At 38.2% G+C, this 26054-nt stretch overlaps 1 protein-coding gene across 3 annotated transcripts in view; it reads right to left on the reverse strand.

Annotated features, from left to right (window-relative positions):
• The window catches only part of SEMA4D (semaphorin 4D), a 124315-nt gene that overhangs the window by 24183 nt on the left and 74078 nt on the right, over positions 1-26054 (reverse strand). For 2 of the 3 annotated variants that reach the window (XM_060762028.2, XM_060762029.2), the window contains exons 3-7: positions 18846-18964; positions 8472-8846; positions 5724-5869; positions 3005-3067; positions 1459-1557 (exon numbers count right to left, since the gene is read on the reverse strand). In XM_060762028.2, coding sequence (XP_060618011.2) covers positions 1459-1557; positions 3005-3067; positions 5724-5869; positions 8472-8562 — 399 coding nt within the window. In that variant the 5' untranslated portion in view covers positions 8563-8846; positions 18846-18964. Of the gene's footprint in view, positions 1-1458; positions 1558-3004; positions 3068-5723; positions 5870-8471; positions 8847-17102; positions 17124-18845; positions 18965-26054 lie in introns of those variants that run through there. The other variant, XM_060762030.2, reaches the window with a different exon arrangement.

Consider the following 26054-nt stretch of genomic DNA (forward strand, 5'->3'; position numbering starts at 1 on the left):
AGAAACCAGAACAAGCTAATGCACTGTTGTGGTTTAAAGCAGCGTAATCCTCTCTTACCAGAGAGAGATGGTATGTTATGCAGAATGATAAGGAAATCCACAGGGTAGAAAGCTATTAAAAGAATAAGTTGCAGCAATGTAACTGGGAAGTTATTCATATATAAAAAGGGTACTCAGCTGTGGCAAGGACATTGGAAAGGAGAAATTTTGATAATGTTGTGGAAATGATGACAGACAGACTTACAGATAACAGAGACAAGAAAGGTCGTAGTCTAACACCAAGAACCCTGTAGTTGGAAACAGAGTTAAGATCCAAGGAAAGGACAGCGATGATAGAGTCAGAGACATGGAAAGTAGACAGAAGTGTGGTGATTTTTAAAGCACAAGAAGGACTTCATGAGGTATTCAGCAATATGAAGCTATGCTATATCCAGGAGCTGACAGAAAGAAGACAGGCAGAGAAGAGAGTCAAGAGCATTTGTAGAGTTTGTTTCCAAATCCCCAAAAATTGAAACATGGGTTATAGATGGCACCAAAATGCTGGCTAGAAATAGAATACTATGTACAAATCAAAACTATCAAAATGTATTAAATCACTTCGGTATACGGCTTGGAAATTTGCATTCTATAGCCAAAGAATGCATATACTCAGCATGTTTTTCAATTCCTGTAAAATTTGTTCAGATGGATTTGGTATCTTCTGGAAACAAGGTCCACATTTATGAAGAGACACAAAAGAGGGTTTCAGGTATACATGATATTTTACACCAGGGTTTCTTAAACATGGGTTCCTGGAACCCTTAGGATCCATGATACTTTGCTATGGGTTTCATGGCAGATTGTGACTGAAAAAAATAATCTCTTCTTTGATCTGCAGGTATAATATTTTTTATGTAGGGGTCACCTAATTGCTGAAAATTATTCCAAGGATTCCTTCAGGGTGAAAAAGTTGAGAAGGGCTGGTTTAAACTGGTTTTGTAAGTGAGTGTGTCTGTATGCATGCACACCTATATTCAAGCCACCTGTTGACTTATGGCTACCCCATGATTTTCACGGGGTTTTCTTAGGCAAAAAATATTCAGGAGATTTTGTCAGTTCCTTCCCATGAAATCTAAATTATTGGACATGGTATTCATTGGTGGTCTCCCACTCCCACTCCAACCAAAGCTGACTTTGTTCAACTTTGAACAGGATCCAATCCCTTTAGGCTTTGTGTGTTATGTAAAGAGAATTACACCTACAAAAATGAACGGTTTAGGTAAATTACTTTAAAAAAAAACCCTACAACTCCTGGACTCATTCAGTGTCAAAGCTGATGAAGGATTCTGTGAATTACTGTAACGAAAGGGAACTTTCCCAAAATTGTAAATAAGATGTAGTGCTTGTACTCTCTGCAGAACTGAGATTTTCTAAGGCTTTTGCAATTGCACTTAAAAGAAAATTCATTCTCACACTTACCAGATGATCACAGACCGGCTGAAATGCATTAGTTCCACATACATAGAGTGAAGTGTCACTCAGTTGTTGTAAGACACGGATATAGTTAAGGCACTCTGTCTATAAAATAGAAGAAAGGGTAGGGTAGGAAAATAAAAACCTTAATAAATTGCATCCAAGATGTTTTGTTTTGTTTTTTTTTTTTAAAAAACCCTCAAGTAGCTACTTTAGCTTGAGCACAGATGTGGAAGTTAACTCTCCTGAAATCAGTCAGTTGCCTTTTCCATTAATATTGTATTTCTAATGTCTTTTGCAGTAGTGTGGTTTTTTGGGATGCTTTTTTAAAAGTGATATAAATCTTGTTAACCTCACAGTAGGAGAAAGTCTCAGAAAGCTTAGAGACAACCTTTCCACACAATCTTTAACTGGACTTCAGATAATGACAGATGATGAAAGCAATGCAATCCAGCAACTTTGTTAAGATTCTGGCAATGTTTCCACAGATCAAACAACATGTGGTGATTTGCCTCATTTTTCATGCATCTGAACCAGCACTGATTCTGCCAAAAAAATTTAATAATATAATGTAATGTAATATAGTATAATATAATATATTTCTAGACCGCCATCTCTCCCCAAAGGGACTCAGGGCGGTTTACACACACACAAATAAGGGAAGCATTCAATGCCTCGGTTGAGTACAAATGTATCAAAATAATACACAATAAAGCACAGTAATAACAGTGAGCTTACAATGAAGAATTAAGCATTGTGATGAGAAATAAAGCAAAACAATCCAATAAGACATCATTAACAGTTAACTAAAACATAAGTAAACATTACAACGAAGACCCTAAAAGCAATTTAAAATTAAGCCATATATCCAAATTAAGTATTTGTTTCTTCCCCAACATTGTCTTGTTAATTTGTCAAGGGAGCCATTATTCAAAAACTTAATTCCATATTTGCACTACAATTAAAGAACTGAATCTAATCATTGGAGAGAGACTTGTGTACTTTCAGTATGGAAAAATCTTATTCCTAAAGCCTGTTTGAATCTGTCTAAAGTAGCAGAAATGTGAAATGAACACCTGATCTCTCACCACCCATTTATCTCAAAGGAGTTGACACAAAAACCAGCACTGCTAACAGAATGAATGGCAGGTAAAGACAACAAACAGAAGCAGCGGTTTGCCAGAGGAAAAGCTGGCTCTTAATATCAGCACTGCAGTAGGGGAACACTACTATTTCCTAGAAGCAATGCTAGGTAATAAATAAACAAAATATTTCACATCATGGAAATTTTTCTTTTTTCAAATTTTAAATTCCTAAATAACCTTGGCCATGCTGGCTGGGGTTAGTCTGCGAGCTGTATACCAAAAAAGAGCTACACATAAGAAAAGGGCAGAAAATGACTTGCAAGAACAAAAAACAGTGGGAGGCAAAAAAAAGCAACACCTGCAAGTTTTTATTAAAGGGTCACAAGGCAAATTAATTATTTCTCTGATATTACTTGAAATGTTATTCTAAAAGTCGAAGTGATGAAAAATTGGTATTATCTATCTACCTGCTTGGATTTGCCCTTTTCTGCACATCTAGTTTTCTGGTTTTCTGTGACCTTCCAAAACACCTGGAAAAAAAGAAAGCGGGGGGGGGGGGAGAGAACAAGTAAAAATTAAGTGTTTTATTATCACCACTAACAGCCATTAATATTACTTCTCCACAAATGGTAAACAATTGAGGTAAACAAGATATAATATTTCACACAATCTAATATATTTTCTCTTATTCACATCATTTTTTTCCTACTTAGTGTGATCTATTACAGGAATTCCTATTTTGTTGAATTTCTACAATGGTTGCAAAGCAGATAATGATTCCAAGGAGACCCTGAAACAAATGCAAGATTTAATACAGAGGTTCTCTAACTGTGCTTGGGGCTCCACGAGAGGAGCTCAGGGGCTCCACGGGCACCCCACCTCCTCTGAGATTTCTGGTGTTATTATTATTACAAAGGCTAGATGGCAATCTGTTGGGGGTGCCTTGATTTTGTGATTGTATGAATGATTTGTGAATGAAATATGAATGAAAATTGGCAACAGGTCCCTTTCCATATTTAGAAATACCAGACCAATATAACCTCTTGTATGTAGGACTGACCTTATGACTAAGAAGCTTCAATTTTTTGAGAATCTAGTGAGCAGAAATGTAACTGGTACATCATGAAAGTCATATAGTATTTCCTCTATTGTTGTTGGTGAAAAGACCACTGAAAAAGTGCCAGGAAGCCACCATTTCTGTCCAACCTATTGTTGATGGACTGGAGTTTGTTAATATATTCCAGTTCTGCTGTTTCTCTTTTGAACTTTTTTTTTTTGCAGTTTTTTGTCCAAGATGGACAAAAAGACGGGAGTACTCAAGATGACTGAAGCTTTCTGCAACTGCTTTTACGTATTTCCCTTTCTCTTGCCTGATTTATGTATTTTTATTCGCTTGCACAAGCAATTACCTGTGTTCCCAGTGCAAAGTGCTGAAGGGTATTGTTGACTGAGGATGGCATATATCATAATAGAGGATGGGCAAGTGAAAGTAACTCTAATATTGTGGGTGATGTGATTAGGTCCTGTGATGACATTTCCTGAATAAATGTGTGGGCAGAGTTGACATTTGGGTTTATGACAAGGTCTTCTACCAGTCTCCTATCCATGTTGTGTGTTATAGAAAAACATGCTATGGTACATATCTTTGCTTACAGTTGTATGATTATTGGCTCTGTCTGTTTTGAATGTTATGAGCTCAATTTTATAGCACAAGGTATTTTCTAGTAGTATGTATAACCATTAATATTAAAAAAAAGTGACCCAGCATGGGGAATTATTAGTTTGAATATTGGGCTGGGACTATGGCAAGTCAGAGTTTGAATGCCTGCTCAGGTATGGAAATCTACTGGGCCGTCTTGGGCAAGATGGCCCTAACCCCTTGTCAACCTCTGAGAAAGGCAATGGCAAATCCTCTCTGAACAAGTCTTGCCAAGGAAACCCTGTATTAGAGTTGCCATAAGTAGGAAATGACTTGAAGGCACAATACAGGAACAACAACAACAACATCAGCAGCAGCAATAAACAAGAATGCTATCAATAGTGACCTTTGTGATTGTGTGCTGGTCATAGTCAATTAGACTAGTGAGGATGAACCAATCTACTGGTTTCACTTCATATAATAAATAAAAGGTTGCAAGAAATTTTAAATGGTTTGTGATAAGCAACTGCTGATTCCAATAGAATCTCACCACCATTTTATCTCATGTATAGATTATCTCTAGAAATATGTATCTCTGCCCACCAGGCCCTGCTCTCGATCCCGCCTGCTTTACAAGCACGGCTGGCGGGGACGAGGGACAGGGCCTTCTCTGTGGTGGCCCCTCGGCTGTGGAGCGCCCTCCCCACGGATGTGAGATCAGCCCCTTCGCTAATGGTGTTTCGAAGAAAATTAAAAACTTGGCTGTTTGAACGGGCATTCAGATAAACAGTGCAATGAATTTGATGAGTACAGGAACGGAATTATGGACGACGAATTGGATCACAATTCTAGTTACGAGATGTTATTGAGTTGTTATTGATGTGTCATTATTTTGTATACTATGCTCTTAATGGTTTTAAATTGTATATTGTTTTGATTGACGTTTTACCCTTGTTGTAAACCGCGTTGAGTCGCCTGTCGGGCTGAGAAACTGCGGTATACAAGCAAAGTAAATAAAAAAATAAAAAAATAAACACGGTTATTAGGAAATTAAGTACTATCGACCTCAGTGGGTCTTCGCTCTGATAAAAATGCCTAAGGTAAAGGTAAAGGTATTTCCCTGACATTAAGTCCAGTTGTGTCCGACTCTGGGGGTTGGTGCTCATCTCCATTTCTAAGCCAAAGAGCTGACGTTGTCCGTAGACACCTCCAAGGTCATGTGGCCAGCATGACAGAATGGAGCTGTCAGATCTAGTCACATTTGCATGTTTTCGAACTGATAGGCTGGCAGAAGCTGGGGCTGACAGCGGAAGCTCACACCACTCCCCGGATTCGAACCTGCAAATCTTCGGTCAACAAGCTGAGCAGCTCAGCGGTTTAACCCACTGTGCTACTGGGGGCTCCTATGATTGCAATATAAATGTCCTGTGGTGACATTTCCTAAATAAATGTATCAGCAAAGTGGGCATTTTGGTTTGTGACAAGGTCTTCCACCAGTCTCCCCACCCATGCTGTGTATGCAAGAAATAACAAAACTGCACACTTACCTCTTGCTTTTTTTCAGAAATATTCAATGAATTCAGAGCAAATATGACTTCTCTAGCTCCTACGTACAAAATATCTTTGTATTCATTTAGCAACAAGGTTGAATAGTTAAAAGTTTCTGGTTCTTGAAAATGTACTAGATGAACTTCTGTCAAAAAACAAGAATTTAAAAACATATTTTAATTCAAAATTCAAAAATTTGAAGCAAGTGTTAATTCAAATGTTCTCTCATTTCCCACTCTGGATTGTCCAATCATTTTTTAATTGTCAAAAGCCTTATATTCCACTAACTAGAAATTACGGTAATCTAAGGTAGGGGAAGGAACGTAAAAGTTTAATCACACTGAGCGAACAGAGCACCATCTGAGTACAAGTAAAACAATTGTGGGGTAGCAATATAGCAGAAAGAGCTAGAACAACTATGCCACAATATGGGATTATCCATATTAAGACCATCCTAAATATTATGTCATCTATAAATGTTAGTCTGAATACATTGGATCATTGTGAGGCAGAGAACACAAGTATTCATGCAAAAGGATAAAGTAGTGGGATTCAGCTAATGAGGCTTAGTCCTATTGATCCCAAGGTATCTATGCTAAGCACATCTAAATCTGGATCTAACCTCTGAAGTTAATTCTATGAGGTTTGTAAAATTAATTCACTTTAGCTGACACAGCCTATGGAAGACATCGCCTTTAGTTTGCTTCCATTCTGTGCATTTTCTTAAACTACCTTTCATTTAACTCAGTGCTTCTTAACCTATGCGCCATGGACCACCAGTGGGCCGTGAGGACAAAAATCTGGTCCACAAGACTCTTTCCTCTTTGATTTATTTCATTTTATTTATTTCCAGTACTTTCAAACTGCCTGCCACTCCTTCCCCGTCTCTAACCATGGCATATGCTCTGTATCAGAAACTAGAGCTGATGTGGTCTATCCAATGTAGTTTTCTAAATCACCACCCCAAACTGAATCTAAAGTTGACCAAAAACTGATTTGTAACCCTTTTGGTACTAATGTTTGTAAATGGTCCTTTGTCAAGTAGTTCCTCGTCAAAAAAAGGTTGGGAACCACTGATTTAACTTGAACAACCAAAGGAGTTGCAAGAGGCAGTAATTTCTCAAAAGTATAGGAAGAATATGGAAAGAATGGGGAAGAAAAGAATGGTGATTAATAGTAAATTGATTTTCAAAGTTTTCTCAAAATTTAAAAAAAAAAATCTGAAAATGCACCTATGAACTACATTAACAGTCCTAAAACTCTTGCTATAAAATTCTGGGTTGGACTTCTTATACTATACGATTAGGTACAAAACTCTATTAATGGAACTCTAATACATGTATGATTTCCTTAAAATTAGCTTCCCTTTAACTTAGGCATGGATTAAAATTAAAAGAACTATAGGTTTTGCAAACAAGCAGCTGAGTTTCAGAAATTTTCCAGTGGGAGGAATTTCTCAATGAAGGCAGATTTCACCATTCTTTTCCCACAGCCCAAAGAGCAGAACTGAAGAGCAATTCACACAAATGACTTGGGAGAGTAGGAGGTCTTTAGGTTGCTAAGGCTGGTAGAACAGAAGATAAAGGTATGAATAAGGTATTTATGCTAGACAAATGACAGAAGAAAGGAGGCCAGAGTAGAGGGTGTGCAAAGTTATGAAACTATACAGGGAATGTAACGGAAGATGAAGGCTTGGTAGAAAAAATAAGAAGTGCATAGTCTTGGATCTTCCATATTTGAGCCAGCAATGGAAGTCCCAAGCAGATTTGTTGATGTCATGTGGAAACATATGACTGCATTGAAGGGGAGGGATTGGAGAACAGAGCTGGGTTATCAGGAATATATAGATAGTGCTGACAGACATGAGATTTGATCAACTGACTCAGGGACAGCATGTCAAAAAAGACAAGCAAATGATAGAGAGCAACTCCTGAAGCAACCTGAATGGAAAAGAGGAAAGTAAGAGAATTGCTCCCTGAAATATAAGTGACTGAAGAAGTAATAACAAAACTAGATAAAGAATCATTCAGCTCACAATCTCTTTGAAAACGCTGGATCACCTTTAGAACATTCAACTGAGCTGTTGTTTGTCAATAGTTACTTTGGATTAATTTCTGTTTGTTATCCCTTGAGAACTGAATGTTCTGTACAATATAGTTCTGCTAAACTTGTTTTTCTTTTGGATATGCAGATGTTCAGTTATGCATTATCTTAGAAATCAGAGCTAGCAAGTGACAATATCTTAATAGTGAGAAAGTTTTCCCAGAATAAGTCAGCACAAATGGAACTGTTACAATGGCTCGAAGTTAGTTCCTGTCAACTCCAGTAAGGACATATTTCAGTATTCTTTTCAACTGTTCTATGTTATTAACCTCTTTAACCTTACTTTTAAAAGTACTGAGTGTGCTGCTTATCAGAAGAAAACAAAAGACTCTGAATTAGACTAAACGCATTATCTAATTGACACGAAGTCTCATACACGGTATCAGCAAAGTACAAGAAAAAATGAGTTTCATTTTTTGCTGGCATAAGGACCTCTGACTATTCCATGCCCAAGACAACCGACTGTGAAGCCACCCAGAGTCCCCGTTTCCCTCCCCCCCCCCCCCGGGGGAGAGAAGGACGGGATACAAATGGATGAAATAAATAAATAAATAAATCATATGTATGAAAATCATGGGGCCCCCATAAGTCAACTTGAAAGCACATACACAGCCACACATCTTAACCTGAAACTATGCTCTTACCTTTGTGTCCCCAGTTGATCCGAGGCACTGGACCAAGCGCTGATGCCATTCCAAAAAATAAACTCACTGCTCCATATACAACGAGGGCCATGTTATGACTTTTTGTTCTACAATAATACTTGGGAAGTCCAGGAGCAAAAGTTCATTGGGCAGTAGAACAGCGTAGGGAGTTTAGCATAGAGAGTTTATGAAAACAGAGACATCGCATTAAAGTAATACGATGCAGTTTCCAAATGTCTTTTATCTGATGGATCACTTCTACAAATGAACATACATTTGCTACAATGGTGAATAGAAAATAATTCCAGAAGGCGCTTCACCAACTCTTCTGCTTTTAAAGCACATGCCTCTGATGAGTTGCACTTGCAAACAAAGCTGCAGACATAAAAGGTAAAAGAAAAGGAAGTGGTCAACAGGTTTTTTCAAAGTACAATTTTTTCCTTTGTTAATAAATACTCATAGAGAAAATGAGTCTACTTTTACAAAAGGAAAGAACAAAAATAGCTACAGGAAGCTTTTGACCACATTGTCCATGTGCTCTCATAATTCATATATTTACATTTATTATTCATGGAAATGCATTTGCAGGAGGGAAAATGATACCGGGGGTGGGTGTTGGACTGAACTTGAAAATCCAAGTTCCAATTTAATATTTTAATGAAAGTCCAAATTAGAAATATAGACAGTCCAAATAACAAGTTCAGTTCAGAGCTTAAGTTTATAAAAAAAAATCTTAATCTTAAATTGGGCTAAAAGTTCAGTCCAGTTTTTAAGATTAAAAAACAAACAAATTACTTCTCTAGAGTAACTAGTTTGCAAGAATTCCCCTTATGACATTACTTCTCCAGGAAAATGTATTTGCATATTAAATTTATATTCACTTCCCATAAAAATGGTATGCATTATGTCTCATTATAAGACACCAAATATCTTTTTTAAAATCTTGATTTTAAAACAACATAAAAGCAAGTAAAAAATGCCACCACAAGAAACACTTAGAAAGCACTCAAGTGTTGTCCTAACTGAGAGAAAATGGATTTATAAGCAGCCAGAATAGCTCCTTCTGCAGCATATCACTCCTCCAGCACAGTGGGATTGTATGGATTGCTAGAGAGAGAAAAAAGGTTTTCCACAGTGAACAGTGCTTAGGAGAAGCTCCAGAGTGACCCTTTAATGTATGCACATCCCCCTGCACATCAAAACACACATAAAATGACTGATCCATGTGGACAGAACACCCTTCGCTGACAAGTTTACTGATGTCCGAGCTGAAGGATGTCATTGTCAAACAAAGAAAGGATCAGACCAAAGGCAATGTAATCCAGCATTCAGAAAGTGGGCACAGAGTTTTGAGGGTCTGAACCAACTCCCTGTACTGCCTTCTCATCTTCACATCTAACCAAGTCTGGAACTTTTAAAATGCAGGGTATTTTTTTAAAAAGGTCATCAAATAGCAGTCACATAGATGGCATTACTTTGTAAAGTTTTCTAGGCAAGTTCCTCTATATCAAGGGTACTGAAAGTGCAGGTCCATGGGCTGCTGTGTTGCACAGTAAGCTTCCAGAAAGGAAAGAAACAATGGGTAAATGCAGTGCCAATCCTGCCATTCTGCCTCAGCTAGTTTAAGAAGAACTGCTCTATATGAATGCCATTATGATGGGGCATCATGCATGGATATCAGTGTGCAGACACTTCAATAATTTTCAGCAGAATGCAAAACGAAGATAAATTGTATTTGGCACCCATCTCTCCACTTTTTTCCACCTAAAACTGGGCTTATGAAAAGGGGTCATTGTTATGAGTTTATGGGGGAAACAGTTTATGGTGTCAAACTAGTTCTAATTCCTTTCTGGGGAATTGTGGCCCATGAGCTGGGTAACAATTACACATCTTTCACAATCTGAAAGGATGTGTCAGCAAATAATAATAATAATAATAATAATAATAATAATTCTGATGTGTGATCCGATACAACAGGCAGCATGGTGATTTTGTTTGCTGTGAACTAATCTTGTTGTGTTTAAAATAATAAGAATAAACCCTGTCATCAATTCTTGTTGTTATGTAGGATTCTCTCACTCCCAAGGATTCCAGAGTGCCATAAATAGTTGTCACATTTGAATTTCATCCTTCATAGCATCCCGCCATTCTCACATTTCATGGATGTGTGAAAATTTCAATAAGAACCTCTCTGGGAGAAATGACGAATTAAAAGAAACCATGAAACTCAGAGAGAGAGAGAACCCCCCCACCCAATAGGTTGTTGTAGGATTTTTGGGCTGTATGGCCATGTTCCAGAAGCATTCTCTCCTGACGTTTCGCCTGCATCTATGGCAGGCATCCTCAGAGGTTGTGAGGTCTGTTGGAAACTAGAAAAATTGGATATATGTTGCTGTGGAATGTCCAGGGTGGGAGAAAGAACTCTTGTTCTAGGTGTGAATGCTTCAGTTAGCATTTGATGGCCTGACAGTTTTTACGTGTGACTTGTCACTGCCTGGGGGAATCCTTTGTCAGGAGGCGATCAGTTGGCCTTGATGGTTTCTTGTCTGAAATTCCCCAGTTTTTGAGTGTTGTTCTTACTGTTATGATTTCAGAGATTTTTTTTTTAATGCTGGTAGCCCAATTTTGTCCATTTACACTTGCCTCAAGCAGATGAGAGTTCTTTCTCCCACCCTGGACATTCCACAGATATATAAACCTAATTTTCCCAGTTTCCAACAGATCTCAGAACCTCTGAGAATGCCTGCCATAGATACAGGTGAAACATCAGGAGAGAATGCTTCTAGAACATGACCATATAGCCTGGAAAACCTACAACAACCCAGTGATTCCGGCCATGAAAGCCTTTGACAATACAGACTCACCAATGCTTTTATAATTGTTAGTGCAATTAATCTCTCTCTGATAAAGGAAATCCTTATCTTTCCTGACTGGATTAGAAGCAAGGGAGTGCCAAGCAATCATTGGGACGTTTTGGGCAACATGACGGCTTTTCCTTGAACAAAATGCTCCCCGACAGATCGATCATTTCAACGTTTCCTCTCAACTCAGACTGCCCTTCAAATCTTCTAAATATAAATTCGACTCCCAAGATTAACTGCTAATTGCATGATGTTCTCTACTAAAAGGATTTTTTTAAAGGCAGAATAATGTAGTTCTAGCAACTGCTATGCAGTTTGTTTTTGGGGTCTTTTACTCTTCACAAAGATGCTGTAAAATATGCCAACCAAGTAGAATTACAGGTATGTCCCAATGGCAACTGCAGAGAACTGTGCAGAAAACCTTAGCTGTAATGAGTCGGCTAGATATATTTATTGCACCTATACACAACTGGAAGCCTCATTGTTCTAGCGATATGAGTTCATTTTTCATTTTTTGTCAACATGAAAGGTGAGCCCGTAGAAGACTGTAACTATGGCAACTAGAAAGCACGGAGGTGTTCGGACCTCAAGATGGATGCTTTCCCAATAACTTGCTAACATCTTTAAGAAAAGGTAACACCGTCTTTTCTTTAAAATTTGTTCCAGCTACAATGCTTTCATTAATATGTCCTTATCTTCTTTGCCAGTACCTTGTACAACCAAAATAAAAAAAATTAAATTCATTGTCGTATTTTTTTCATGAATCACCTCTTCTGTCTGGAATAATCTGAGAGACAGATCATGGATATTGTATCCATAGATTCAACCATCCTCTCTTCGAAAGCATTAAACTAACTCCAAAAGCAAACCTTGATTTTATATAAGGGCTTTTATAAAACCCATTTTATATAAGGGACACCATTTTACTTTGCCACTATATATAATGAGCACGCATCGATTTTGATCTCTACAGGAACCAAATCCCAGTGGATACCAAGACCTAACTGTAGTCTGTTTCCTCCATGTTATTTCAGTGTTATTGTCTATTCCAGATAGTTTTTTTTAACTTTTTGTTGGAAAATAGTTTAGAATTTTATAATAAAATGATTTAAATGGTAAAGCAATTGAATGGGGTTTCTTGGGCCCCATCCACACTGCAATATAATACAGTTCAATGCAGGTAAACTGCATTATATATGGGTCTACTTGGCCATATAATTTAGTTTTAAACTGCATTATACAACAGTGTAGAGGGTCCTTGGAGACTTCATTTTGACTAAATATTAGTCAAGTCATTAGACACTATTTTAAAAAATCAAAAGTGAGCATGCTCACACTAGGATGAATAGTGTGTAAAATGAGGAAAGCGACCAAAAGAATAATACTTATCCAAAGTTCTAATGCAACAAACAGGCATTTGAACAACAGATGTTATTATATAATCTCCTCTTCCATGTAATTGAGAATTGGACAAATGGATCTGGAGTGTGTGGTTTTCTCTCAACAATATGATTATATTTTATTATAGTACTGTTGTTCAATGTCAGCATGAATAATCTTAGTGTCAAGGAAAATCAGTATGTACCACCATAAAATATGGCTGGTATAGTTACTAGTACTATGTACTGAAAAATTGTGTATCAAAGCTTGTAGAAGCATACCACGCAAAAGACCTTATATACTCCTATTACGATACAGTGCACCAAACATCTGGACTCAAACAGAAATCCATTTTAAACAGAGACCAAAAGTCATTTCCTACCAGCTAGACAGGGAGAACATAAGCATTCAAGAGAGGTAGAAATAACAGTAATTTATTTCTCCTTTTAACGTAAAATAAATAGACTTGTCTTTTGAATTGAGAACGATCTGTACTTATAAAGAGAAACTGTAATATGCAACAAAAAATGTGGCAGGAGACAATGGGAGGAGAAATATGTCTCCCATGTGATGAGAAGGCAAACAGATAATTAGAAAAGAAAGTGGAAATAGGGAAACCATGCAATGGGGGTAGGAAAACCATCCACTTAATTTCAAAACGGGGATTTGCAAGGCTTATGAGAAAAACAATTATCCCAAATGCTTTACTCATCCCATAGGATGAAGTCCCAACTCTTTGTAGAATTGAAAATCTCCAATTTCCTAGAAACTTCTTTATATACAGATCAATATAGCTATTTTTGGATTCCACCTCAGGCTGTTGCTATACTAAGTGTTATGATGAAGTCCTGAACTTAAAACATACCACAGCACTACTAATTGCAAGCCTACAGTGCCCTCAGATATGTATAAATGGTTATGTATAGTCATCAATGATGAATGCTTAGCAGGAAACTAAGTGCATCTATACTGTAGAATGATTGCAGTTCGACACTACTTCAACTGGCATGGCTCAATGCTAAGGAATCCTGAGATTTGGATTTGGTGAAACACCAGAACTCTTTGACAGAGAAGGCTAAAGAATTTCTAAAACTCCCATGATTCTATAACATTGAGTTGCAGCAGTTAAAGTGGTATCGAACTCAATTAATTCTATAATACAGACACATCCTAAGCACAACCTTTTCTACAGCAGTGCGTCTGCTCTCCTAAGATTTATGTCATTTCAGAAGGGAGGTGATATAATGTTCATTCACGATGAAAAATTACTTTCCAAAGCCAAATGAGCTGAGTCTCCTTGCCTCCTTTCTCAAATGTTGTTTTTTTTACTGGGCAAGATGCTTTGGATATGGGGAGAATATCCTAAAATACAACACCTTTCTCACTTGTATTCAGAAACTGCATAAACCAAGGAAAACTGAATCACCTGCTTTCTCTGAAGATGCTAATTGGCTCTGAGAAAATATTTTATAGAGGATTTGTTGCCACCAATCAATGCACAAACCATTATTCCAAGAAAGCTATTCTTTGCCTTTAAAGCTTACTGCATATCCACAGTGTAAGCAAACACTATTTATGAACAAGTATTCAACATGGTGGTTGGCTGCTGCTTAATAAAATCTAACAAACCTCTCTGCCAAAAGCTTATTTAATGTGCCTCTTGAGGATACAGAGTACCTTTTCTCAGGTATGCGCACCAAGCCCAGCTGATGTGATCAGCGGCACAGAGCCAAAACTTACGCGCTTCATGCAGCACTCCATTTGGCTGCTAAAGGCTTTTCAGTACAGCTGAGCTATTGAAGATAATACAAAACGTGGCAATAATTTTGTGGAAAGTATCTTTTGTGAAAATAGGAGTGCCCTAATGTGCATCCCCTTTCTTATGCTTTCCAGTTCAGTAGCAACATAACCAAGTGTTTACATTCAACTGCAAACAAAGTGTGCTTAAATTGATTTGTACTTTTTCAATAATGAAGATTAAGGATGGACGATTGAACCACACAATTTAAAGCTGCTTGCCTAAACACATCCTGTTAGTGACATACACACATGTAAGTCCAACATATATTTTGGATGTCTTCTTTTTTGTCACATTATCTTCCTCGCACTCCATTAACCAATGCCACCCTTCCCATTAACTGTTGAAGCCTCCCTCACAACCATTCAGTGGCAGATGGAGGATGAGGGAATTAGTGGAGTGTCTGTCTGTGTCGCTATAGCCAGGCACAGAATGATCACATCATCCATTGACACCTCCAAAGGACCCTAGCAGATCTCAGCCAATAATGTCATCGTTCATGCCTTGCTACAGGAATACATATACACATTGAAGCACACCATAATGATAATCATAGAGAGCAGTGTTGAACTAGCAGAGTTTTCTCCCAACATGTCAGAGTTGAAATGATATTACTACTACTACTACTACTGTTATTATCCATCATTGTCAAATATCATGTTCTGCAGTTGATGGTGATTGGTGGTGGCAGGCTTAGCAGTTGGTGATGGAAGGGTTAATGTAAGCCTTAGTTCTAAAACGCTGAGTAATATGTAAGTAAGAATTTATGGGTGAAAGCAATTAAGGGTGGAGGCATGGAAGGTTGCAGCTATGTGTTACTGCATAGGTTGCAGCTATGTGTTACTGCATATAAAGAGCTAGCTTTGGGACTGAGCTTTGGGAGAAAAGTATTTGTTTTATTTTGGTGGTAGATGTTGATGGGTTTCCCCCAGGTTTGTGGATTTTTGGTATCCTGAACTCTTGGAACCTTAAATCTCTGGACTGGCTTCTGACTACGGTATAGACTCTTGATCCCTGGACTTTACTCACTGAACTCTTGGCATTTGACCACTGGACTGGACCCTTTGATTACGGTGTTCTCTTGAATTTGCACCGATGTTTGCTATCAGTTTTTGTTTTATATTCTATGGCTGAGTGCTATCTTTATGTTTTATATTTTAGACTATTAAAACAGTCAGAAAGTAAATGCTGCTTTAATTAAACAGTTTGATTCAAACTGGGTGTTTGTTTGGTTCACCTCTGCCTGCACTGGCAACATGACAAACATTCTTTATTTACAGTCAGCTGTCCGTATCCATGGATTCTATATCCAATAATTCTATTCAACTATCTAGGACTTGGAAATATTAAAACAAAAAGCAAAGGTTGATTTTGCCATTTTTCATAAAGAATACAATTTTCTATACCATTAAATGCAATGGGACCTGAACATCCATGGGTTTTTGGTATCCTTGTGGGCCCTGGAATCAAATTCTAGAGGACATCAAGGGTTTTGATATAACACCATCAGTACACATAACACTTTATTAGTAACAACAACAAAAATACTTCTGTGCACTGACTGAGAGACATTTGTTGCTGTTTCTATCTTTCTATCTTGGAAACCTGCTGTGCAACAGGAAGCATTCTGAGAAACAATAATCCATACTTCACAACTACAGCATTTGATAATTGCCACAACTCATTTTTTCAGTATCCTGAAATTTAAAGTTTGATAAAATATTTAGGATTAGCTTCTAAAGTGTTGTAATATTGTAGTTCAGAAGAGCAGACTAAAACACCCTACCACAATTCAAACTTCATCATTAGATTTCAGATCCCAAGATCTCATAGGTTAGACCCATAATTAAAGCTTGTAAGGAGTTTGCTGTGTAGATATGCTTGCAATCTTTATAGGGGCTATTTGGGAATGGCTCACAAGATGTGTAGGCATAGGAAAGAAGGGGGGTTCATGAAGAGTAGGAGGAAGCACTGAAAAGGTCGGGGTATATGTGGAAAGAGGATGCACTACAGGTTTGTCTAGGGACCCCTCTACACTGCCATATAATCCAGATTATCAAAGCATATAATCTAGATTTCATATGGTAGTGTAGAAGAAGTCACTGACACACACAAAAAAATTGCGCTTAGTGCAATATGAAAAAGAGGGACTTCATTAGTCTGTATTGGCAAAACCGCCAATTATAAAAATGTATGTTTTGGGGTATTTGAAATTAAAACCAAAAACATCTATACTGCCTTTTCCTGTCACTCAAAGAGAAAAAGTCAAAACTTGGACAAATAGTACTTTTTGGGATCAGAACTCTCAGAATGCTAATGCCCAGAGAATTCTGTGAGTTGTTTACCCCCCCCCCCCCACAAGGCCCCAGGATAACACCAAACTACTGTGGGATAGCCCAGTTGTAATAAAGCATCAGCGGAAGGTGATGGGATAAGCTGCCAGGGTGAATTCAGTGTTTGCGAAACAAAAACTAGTTGTTCATGCAAACAAAGCCTTAGCTTCTTTGTCTTCCAAAGACCTAGTAGTGTTCCCATAATTATTCCTTGGGCAGAAGGATGGAAGAAGCCTGAGAAAATAAAATGTACTTGTACCTATTTGCACTGTTGAAGGTCCAACAAGGAGGCCCTCTGCATTCTTGTGGAAACGTCTGTCAAGATGGGTTAAGGGACTTAAAGTTAAAGCATCTCATCCTGAGAGACATTCTTTGCCAAGAAATATTGTCTCAGTCACTCATTAATGTGCAAGCGCTGTAGCCTTTTCAGACAAATGAGTACAGCAGGCCATTTTATTAAATAAAACTCCAGTACTGTAATTGTTTAATTATATGGCTGTCAAATCCACGAATAGATTCTTTGAGAAGTACAAAGTTCAATACACATAGACATGTTTTCGTGAGCCTTAGCTGAATGGCATCCATGGGCAAAAAGTGAAACAGTATTTTTTTTAACCTGTCAAATCAAATTACCAATAGTTTATTCTGAAAGTTTTCCCTTCCTTGCTCCTCTAATCTATTTTATTCTAGATATTCACACTGGATATCTGGAATCTAGGCTGTTTTCCTACAACATACAAATCTGCCCAAATGAATAAACACAATATATAAGGAGTATTTTTATGTGTGCAACTGTGTGTGTGTGTGTGTGTGTACTTTATAAGAAAGAGAGATAAAGAGATATTTGTCATATATGTACACAAAAATATGAAGGATGCACTGAGGTTATCCTAACAGAATAAATACAATGTAGTATCGAAGGTTTTTGTGGCCGGAATCACTGGGTTTTTTGTAGGTTTGGCCATATTCTAGAAACATTCTCTCCTATCGTTTCGCCTGCATCTATGGCAGGCATCCTCAGAGGTTGTTAGGTCTGTTGGAAACTAGGCAAGTGAGGTTTATATATATATATCTGTTGAATGTCCAGGGCGGAAGAAAGAACTCTTGTCTGTTAGAGATAGGTATGAATGGACAAAATTTGGCTACCAGTATTTAAAAACTCTAAAATCATAACAGTAAAGAACAATACTAAAAAACCGGGGACTTCCAGACAAGAAACAATCAGGGCCAACTAATTATCTCCCAACAAAGGATTCCCCCAGGCAGTAAGAAGACAGGCCTTGAAAACTACTAGGCCATTAAATGCTAATCAAGGTGGCCAATTGCTACATTCACATCTTGTAAAACAGACAAGAGTTCTTTCTCCCACCATGGACATCCCACAGATATATAAACCCCATTTTTCTAGTTGTCAACAGATCTCACAACCTTTGAGGATGTCTGCCATAGATGAGGGCGAAACATCAGAAGAGAATGCTTCTCGAACATGGCCATATAGCCCAGAAAACACACAACAACCCAGAATAAATACAGTCAGCCTTCCACATTTGCCAGTTTATTTTTATGGATTCGATTATTTGCAGATATGATTAGCATTTTCTCTGTAGGTCATCCTGAACCTATGAAAGTGGAGGATCTACTATACAAACAGAAAATACCAGCATTCTTATCAAATGATACAGCTTGCACACTTGTTAAAATGCAAGGTTCAAATCTAACCAAACTTACAAATAGTATATACTTTATAGCAGAGCTGGGTAAAGTTATTTTTCAACTACTACAAGTTCCATAACTCTCCTTTTAACATTTTAATGTAACTTTTACAAGCTTTATTTAATGTGGTGGTGATGATCCATCATGAACAGAGGCATACTGCTTCAAATTCAAAACCCCAGTGTATTTCCCTAAATAGGAAAATTGGCTGTGCATTTTCATTATCGATTAATCTGGACAGACTACAATGCAGAAAATGGAGGCAAAGTTTAAAAAAATCATACACTACCTTTCAACATTTGGAACTTTTCAATTCCTCTTCCAGGAATGAAGGACTACGTTTCAATTTTCTCTATGGTATAGCAATTAAATTCAACAAAAGTTGTCCAGAAATCTTCAGTGTTGTTACTAAAACAAAAACAAAGGGGCACATCATTACATTTTGGCCTTCAATGTCATAAAATGAAGTAAAGATTGTCTTCAGATAAATGATGGCTTACTTTGCAAGGAAAAGAAGTTATAACATCATTTTAAAAGATGAGCATCCAATCACTTTCATAATAGCAACCAAATTAACAAAGATTTTTCAGACCTTGAAGAATTACTGCCCAAAATTCTTTGTTTAGGTTTCATATCTATTAGTAATATAGTGAAAATGCCACACCTCAAGCAAATCTAGCAGTCATACCTTCCCAGAACAGAAACCCCACACTCAAATGTGGGGGCTGCTATCCGAAAATGTAACTTTTCCAAGATTTGGCTATTCCTCCCACCCCAAGGGAACGCTTCAGTAAAAAGCCTGAAGTCAAGAAATTATCAGACTAGCAATTCTAATGTGCTCATGTCATGTGGCATGCAATATAAACAAATAAATGGAAAAAATAATAATTAAGAGGCAGTGACAGTTAACACTGGATCAGGATGGCACAAAATGTATTTTCAAGACTTCAGTATCAATGGCATAATTCATTCAAATGAAGACTGTCGATTTTATATACATTCATGTAATTAGACAATAAACTGAATTGCTTGTCTTTGGCACCACACACAGGGATTTTCTGCTACAATACAATACAGAATACCACACAGCCAAGACATTGGCAACACTCCTTTGTGTTTGTTTTTAACGTTCAAGGCTCTCTCCATAAATCGATCCATCTGTAGCTGTAGGAAAATATAATGGACAAACATTCAACAGAGGTGAGCACACTTTCACAACTGTGCAGCTATGTGTCTTCGAGCTACATGTTGACTTATAGTGACACCATGAATTTCAAAGTGTTTTGTTAGGCAATTTTTCCCTTGCTTTCCTTTAGAGTCTTAAGTTATACCCTATTTAGAGGTTTGCCGTCCAAGTACTAACCAGTGCTGATCCTCGTTGGTTTTCAACATCAGATAGGATCTGATGCCTTTAGAGCAGAGGTCCTCAAACTTTTAAAATAGGGGGCCACTACACTGTCCCTCAGACTGTTGGGAGGGCCGGACTATAGATTTTTTAAAAAAACTATGATCAAATTCCTATGCACACTGCATAGAAAAGGGAGTGAAAAAAGAGGAAGAAAGAGAAAAGAGAGAAAGGAGGAGGGAGAAAGAGAAAGAAAAAGAGAGGGGGGAAAGGGGAGAGACTGAAATGGGGAGAAAGAGAGAGCACGTGAGAGGGAGACAGAAAGAATGAAAGGAGCTCTGCATTAGCAGAGCCAAGACTGATTCCACTGAAAGGGAGGCCTCCTCCTTGGCAGGCCGGATAAATGCCCTCGGCGGGCCACATGTGGCCCACGGGCTGTAGTTTGAGGACCCCTGCTTTAGAGTCACAACTACAGCAAGAGAAAACCTTCCCATAACCTGAAGACAATCCCTCCATGGACTCAAATTCCTTTCAGTGGGAAATGTTCTCAGGCCATTGTGTCACCTCCCTCTTTTTTATGCCTTCTACCCAAGAAGCTGGTTGATCAGAACTGAAATGTCAGCTGCTACTGTGATAATCTAATGTTGCAAAAAGCCATTTGAAATACTGGGATTTTTTCTTGGCAGCTGCTTTTAAGCTCAGCAACTGTTTAATTCACAATTATGTCTACAGTTAATGCTCCCCAGTCAAGGTGGGTTCTGAATCAGATTTTTTGAAAAAAAATATCAAAGTGCTTTTGTAGCCATTATATAGGTATCAGAGCTTTTTAAATAATTGCACCATTAAGTGTCTTAAGGCTTCCTGGATAGTCTACAAGAGTATCAAATTGCTTTAATTCATGACTGGGTTGACTGTAAATGGTAGGAAACAGCTGTTGCCTAGAAGACTAAACTCCGAGATGCTACAGGGAACACAGAGAAAGAACAAGCCAACAAAAAACCAACGACGGGTATAACAAAGTACAGGATGAGATGAAACCAAACCTTTTAGAAGGGAAAAGTATTTACTAAGACACTTTGATCTGGTTATTTTTCCTACCTGTCTGGGTGCGATCACTCGGAAGGAATTCTTCATGAAATAAGGAACAAAAGCAGAAGGTGTTTCTGCACATACATACATGCATGTACTTACTAGTCCACTCATCTGATGTTTTCTCTTGAGGTGCTATTCCTCACCAAGGCATTAATGAAATATTAATATGGAATATCAACTAAGGTGAGATGAGTAACATCAGAGAGCCTGGTGGAGGGCAATTTCTTTCCATGCCACAGACCCCCCATGGACTGCACCACTCTCAATGAAACTAGAAGTGATCAGAAGGCAATGTCCGATTCTCAGAAAATACTGAGACAAAAAGAAAAATGTTCTACAGGAGAAATTTCCCCTCTAGACACGTGGGCCTCCATTTTTTGACCTATATGTATTATGTGTGGAGGTGTATCTTTACAGAAGCCAATATATATCTTTCATTCATTTCTTCCTTCCCATAAGGAAATGCATGTGGTTCACATAATTCTCAGCCATTAGGTAAGGCAGAGGTTTCCAAACATTATTGGTGACACACTTTCTAGACATGCATCATTTTGTGACACAGTAATTCAGTTTTACTAGCAAATTGGTGGTTAATGCAACCCCTCAGAAGAGGTACATACACATAGATAAATTGTAATAAAATGTTTGGGGACCCAACATATATCACGAAAACCTTTCATTTATATTTTGAAAAATACATGATCTATTGCTTATTTTACACAGACTCAGAGGTTTTTTTGTATGTTCGTATGACACACGGACATGTCCTGGTACAGAGGTTGGAAAGCTCTGAACTAACTAAGGCAACCGTTAAGAAAACTTGAGTTCTTGAGTTCTGTGAAAGATTTCTGAATCAACAAATGGCTAGATTCCCACATCATATGAAAGATTCCCATCTAAGCCCACCAAACACACTTTTCTCAGTTGCAGCCCCTGCAAACTGAGACATTTCTGGGCTCTTGAAGAGCAGAGCAGGCAGAGCAGCAGACAAGTGTTCACTGATTTTATTTTAGCTGGATGCAATTAAACAAGCACCAGTCAGAAACCTGATGGGAGGTCTCCTGTAGGTCCCTTTGGATGTTGTCACTGCTTTGCAGTTGTTGTGTTCTGACCTTCACAGTGACCAAATAACTAGCAAAAGACCAATGAACATCCTCTTAATTGCCAACAGAATATCTGCCAGTCACCTTGCACAACCTATGTATGATCACATCCTTAAATTCTACAATAACTTTGACAGAATAGGTATCAGTAATCTATGAAAATACTCACAAACCTAAAAGATCTAAAAGTCTATTCTGAAGAACGTAACTTAGGCCACTCTTAGAAGGGATCAGCACTTGTGACATTATATTGTAACATATAAGCATTTTCTACTCCAGTCTTAGATACTATCAAATGTGTATGTCACAATTTTATTTGAAAATGGTAACACCAAAAAATAACACTAACATTGTTTCCTTTATAGTTTTAGAACTACCAGAGACTACACATTGCTTAATATGGAACTTCAATCTATTCAATCAAATATTATCAACCTGTATTGCCTATCTATTTGTCAATGACCTTCTTCTTCAGCAGTACTACTAAAGTTAATACCTGAGGGCTGAGAAAAGCGGTATAGAAATAAAGTAAGTAAATAAATAAATAATACCCTAATTAAAAAAAACATGAAAAGAAAAAAGACCTGGATTGATAAAACAAACTGGTTATGCTACACCAAGCTTTTGAAAAGATCTTGCACATAGCACAATACATCTCCACCTCTCTCTGCTATATCCAGAGTCACACATATGTTCAAAGTTTCAAAACATCGGATTTTTATGGGGGAAGTCCCAATCTTATCACAGATTGGCTGAGATCTGGAAAACCATCCAACATCATAAAACAAAGACAGAATACACCGTTCTGTAGTGGGGTGGATATGTGGGAGGAAGGATCTAAAAGCAGCAAAAAGCCATTAACAGATGGGGAAACCACTCTCCTGGAGCACCAATAGGAGTTTAAAAACTATACATAGCCAAGGTAATTTGCAAGAAAGAAATTCTCCCCCTCCCTTCGCCCTAAGGCCCATAATACCTCCCACTGCAACAGATAAGGTCTTGTATCAAGATGTGCCTGGCCAGCAGCTGTGCGTGCTTGCCTAAATAATCATCTAGTTGGGAAACACTGTAAATTGCACAAGTAAATTCCACACTTTAAGTATTCTGCAACTAATTAAAAATAACATCTGCTCAAGAGACAACAAGGTGACTCCTACAGACCTGAATGAGCTTTCAATTTTCATAGGAACTCCTTGCTACCTAGTAGAATAGTGTATGTTTCTTATGGTTAATGTTCAACTGGTTAAAATAAAGCCCTGCATGGACAAAAGATCCTTATGGGGTAAAGGTGAAGGTTTTCCAGTCATGTCCAAGTCTGGAGGTTGGTGCTCATCTCCATTTCTAAGCTGAAGAGCCAGCATTGTCCGTAGATGCCTTCAAGGTCATGTGGCCAGCATGTCTGCATGGAGCACTGTTACCTTCCAAACGGAGCGGTACTTATTGATCCATTCACATTTACATGTTTTCGAACTGCTAGATTGGCAGAAGCTGGGGCTAACAGTGAGAGCTCCACCACTCTCTGGATTTGAACCTGTGATTTTTTTCAGTCAACAAATTCAGCAGCTCAGCGGTTTAACCCACTGTGCCACTGGGGGCTCCTTATGAATCCTAGTCTAGATCAGTATCAACTATTGTTTGCAATACTTTAATGCAATCCCACCATCACCCTTTCCCCACCCACATCCACACTATTTTTTCACTCTATGTAAGGGATACATATCTGCTTCCATAGGGAACATGATGGTACTTTATGATATAGGGAAGAGGGGCACAGCTACTGCCACACAATCCATCTAGATGGGATATCTCAGATGGCCACTAAAAATCATTTGCAGTAATATTACACAGGAGCTATAATACATCTATGGCAGCAACTGTACTCCAAAAGCCTAGTTCCCTAAATTCAGGACACTGTCCTCAGCAGAACTGCGTGGAGATGGGTTCATTCTGTTGCTCAACAACAGATTTGGCCTTCCAGCACTGAATATCACACATTGGCTTTCTGCCTGACCAGAAAAATGAAATCCATGGAAAATAAATTGCTATTCACAGCTTGCCAGTAACCCTGACACAGTTACACATATTAGCACATTGGGGATTGAATCCCTGACTATCAACTAGTTTTTTTTTAATTAAACCCAAATTATAAGTCATGTAATAAGGAAGACCGGCTGAAGGAGTGATGTGTGTGTTACATGTGTATCTGAGAATGTAATCAGCAACTACAGAAAGGGCAGATAGTGAGACAGAAGAACAAAAGTGATAAATACAATCCAAATCTGACAAGCTATTAGGGTGCAGCCAACATGCCAATTAGCCAACAATCCAGAAAAGACACTGAAGAAATAGCAGATCAACTATGACCATGGCACCAACAATAAGCTGCACATTACCCAGGGCTGAAATCCAAAAGGAAACCAAACAGCAATACAACCCAAAACAAGTTGAGCCCTTGTTTTCTGATCAATCTGATGCACAGTTTCTTGATCCTCATCTAGTCTACTATTTTTTCCATTACACTTTTTTTCGTGTCAGGAGCGACTTGAGAAACTGCAAGTCGCTTCTGGTGTAGGAGAATTGGTCGTCTGCAAGGACATTGCCCAAGGAACACCTGGATGTTTTACCATCCTTGTGGGAGGCTGCTCTCATGTTCCCGCATGGGGAGCTGGAACTGACAGAGGGAGCTCATCCGTGCGCTTCCCGGATTCGAACCTCTGACCTGTTGTCTTAAGTCCTGCCAGCACAAGGGCTTAATTACACGCTGATTATGGATTTGGATTCACATAGAAAGTACATAGTTGGGTGCCAACCTGTATATATGTGCTGAATTGCAGGTGGGGGAGCTGCCTATGTACATATTCTATGACTCAGTTAAATCTCCCATCATCCTTTACCACTGGCTGTGTTAGTTAAAACTGATGGAAGCTGCAGTCCAATAATATCTGAAAGGCTGCAAATTCTTAACTTCTTTATGTTCTACAAGAGTTAGGTATAATGCTATGAATGGCTTAATAAGAAAAAGTGCATCTCTGGTATGTTTTTCACAAAATGACATATATCCCGTCTTCCAGAATCTATGGATTTTATAAGTCCAGGTGCACTTAGCATTCCTCTCAAATTCATTACTGAAACTACAGTAGATGCACTTTCTCACACGTATAGCATACAGCCATCACTCAGCATATTACCATTAACGGACAACTAATTATTTTAGCCATTGTGAATGCACCATTGTGGTGATGGGGGGACCCATTTGAATGCCAAGAATGGGAAACCTGGAACATATTAAATAGAATAGCATAATGGCAATCTTCAGAGGAAACTTCATTTTCTCGAGGCTCTGTTATTTGAATTAAAACAAAGCTGTAGATTCATTAGGAAGGCCGGGAATGCTTATACCTTCATTGTGCAACATTCAAAGAGGCCAAATACATACGAGTAAATGAAATTCCAAGAAGCAATTAAAGCATTTAAAATACCTTCCCTCCGTCTTTTTGCTTCCTGTTTATTCCTCTTTACTAAGAAAGGCACAGGCATGTACCCAACTGCCAAATCTTAAAAGTTAGTTCTGCTTGTTACTTTCAAAATACTACCAAAATAAAAGCTCTGGGGGGGGGGGGGACATATTTATTAGAACAGGACCCTCTTTCCACATTTCATCATACTTAGAGAAGATAGGTATCTGCTAGATTTAAGTTAATGGGATTCATAAGGAGTCCCCAGTGGCGAAATGGTTTAAACCATTGTGCTGGCAGGACTGCTGACCAAAAGGTCAGGAGTTTGAATCCAGGAAGCAGGAAGTGGGGGTGAGTTCCCATCTGTCAGCTCCAGCTTCTCATGCAGGGACATGAGAGAAGCCTCCCACAGGATGGTAAAACATCTGGAAATCTCCTGGACAATGTCTTTGCAGACAGTAAATTCTCTCAAAGTAGAAGTGACTTGCACTTTTTCAACTTGC

This window comes from Anolis sagrei, chromosome 2, assembly GCF_037176765.1.
Source record: "Anolis sagrei isolate rAnoSag1 chromosome 2, rAnoSag1.mat, whole genome shotgun sequence".
Taxonomy (NCBI): domain Eukaryota; kingdom Metazoa; phylum Chordata; class Lepidosauria; order Squamata; family Dactyloidae; genus Anolis; species Anolis sagrei.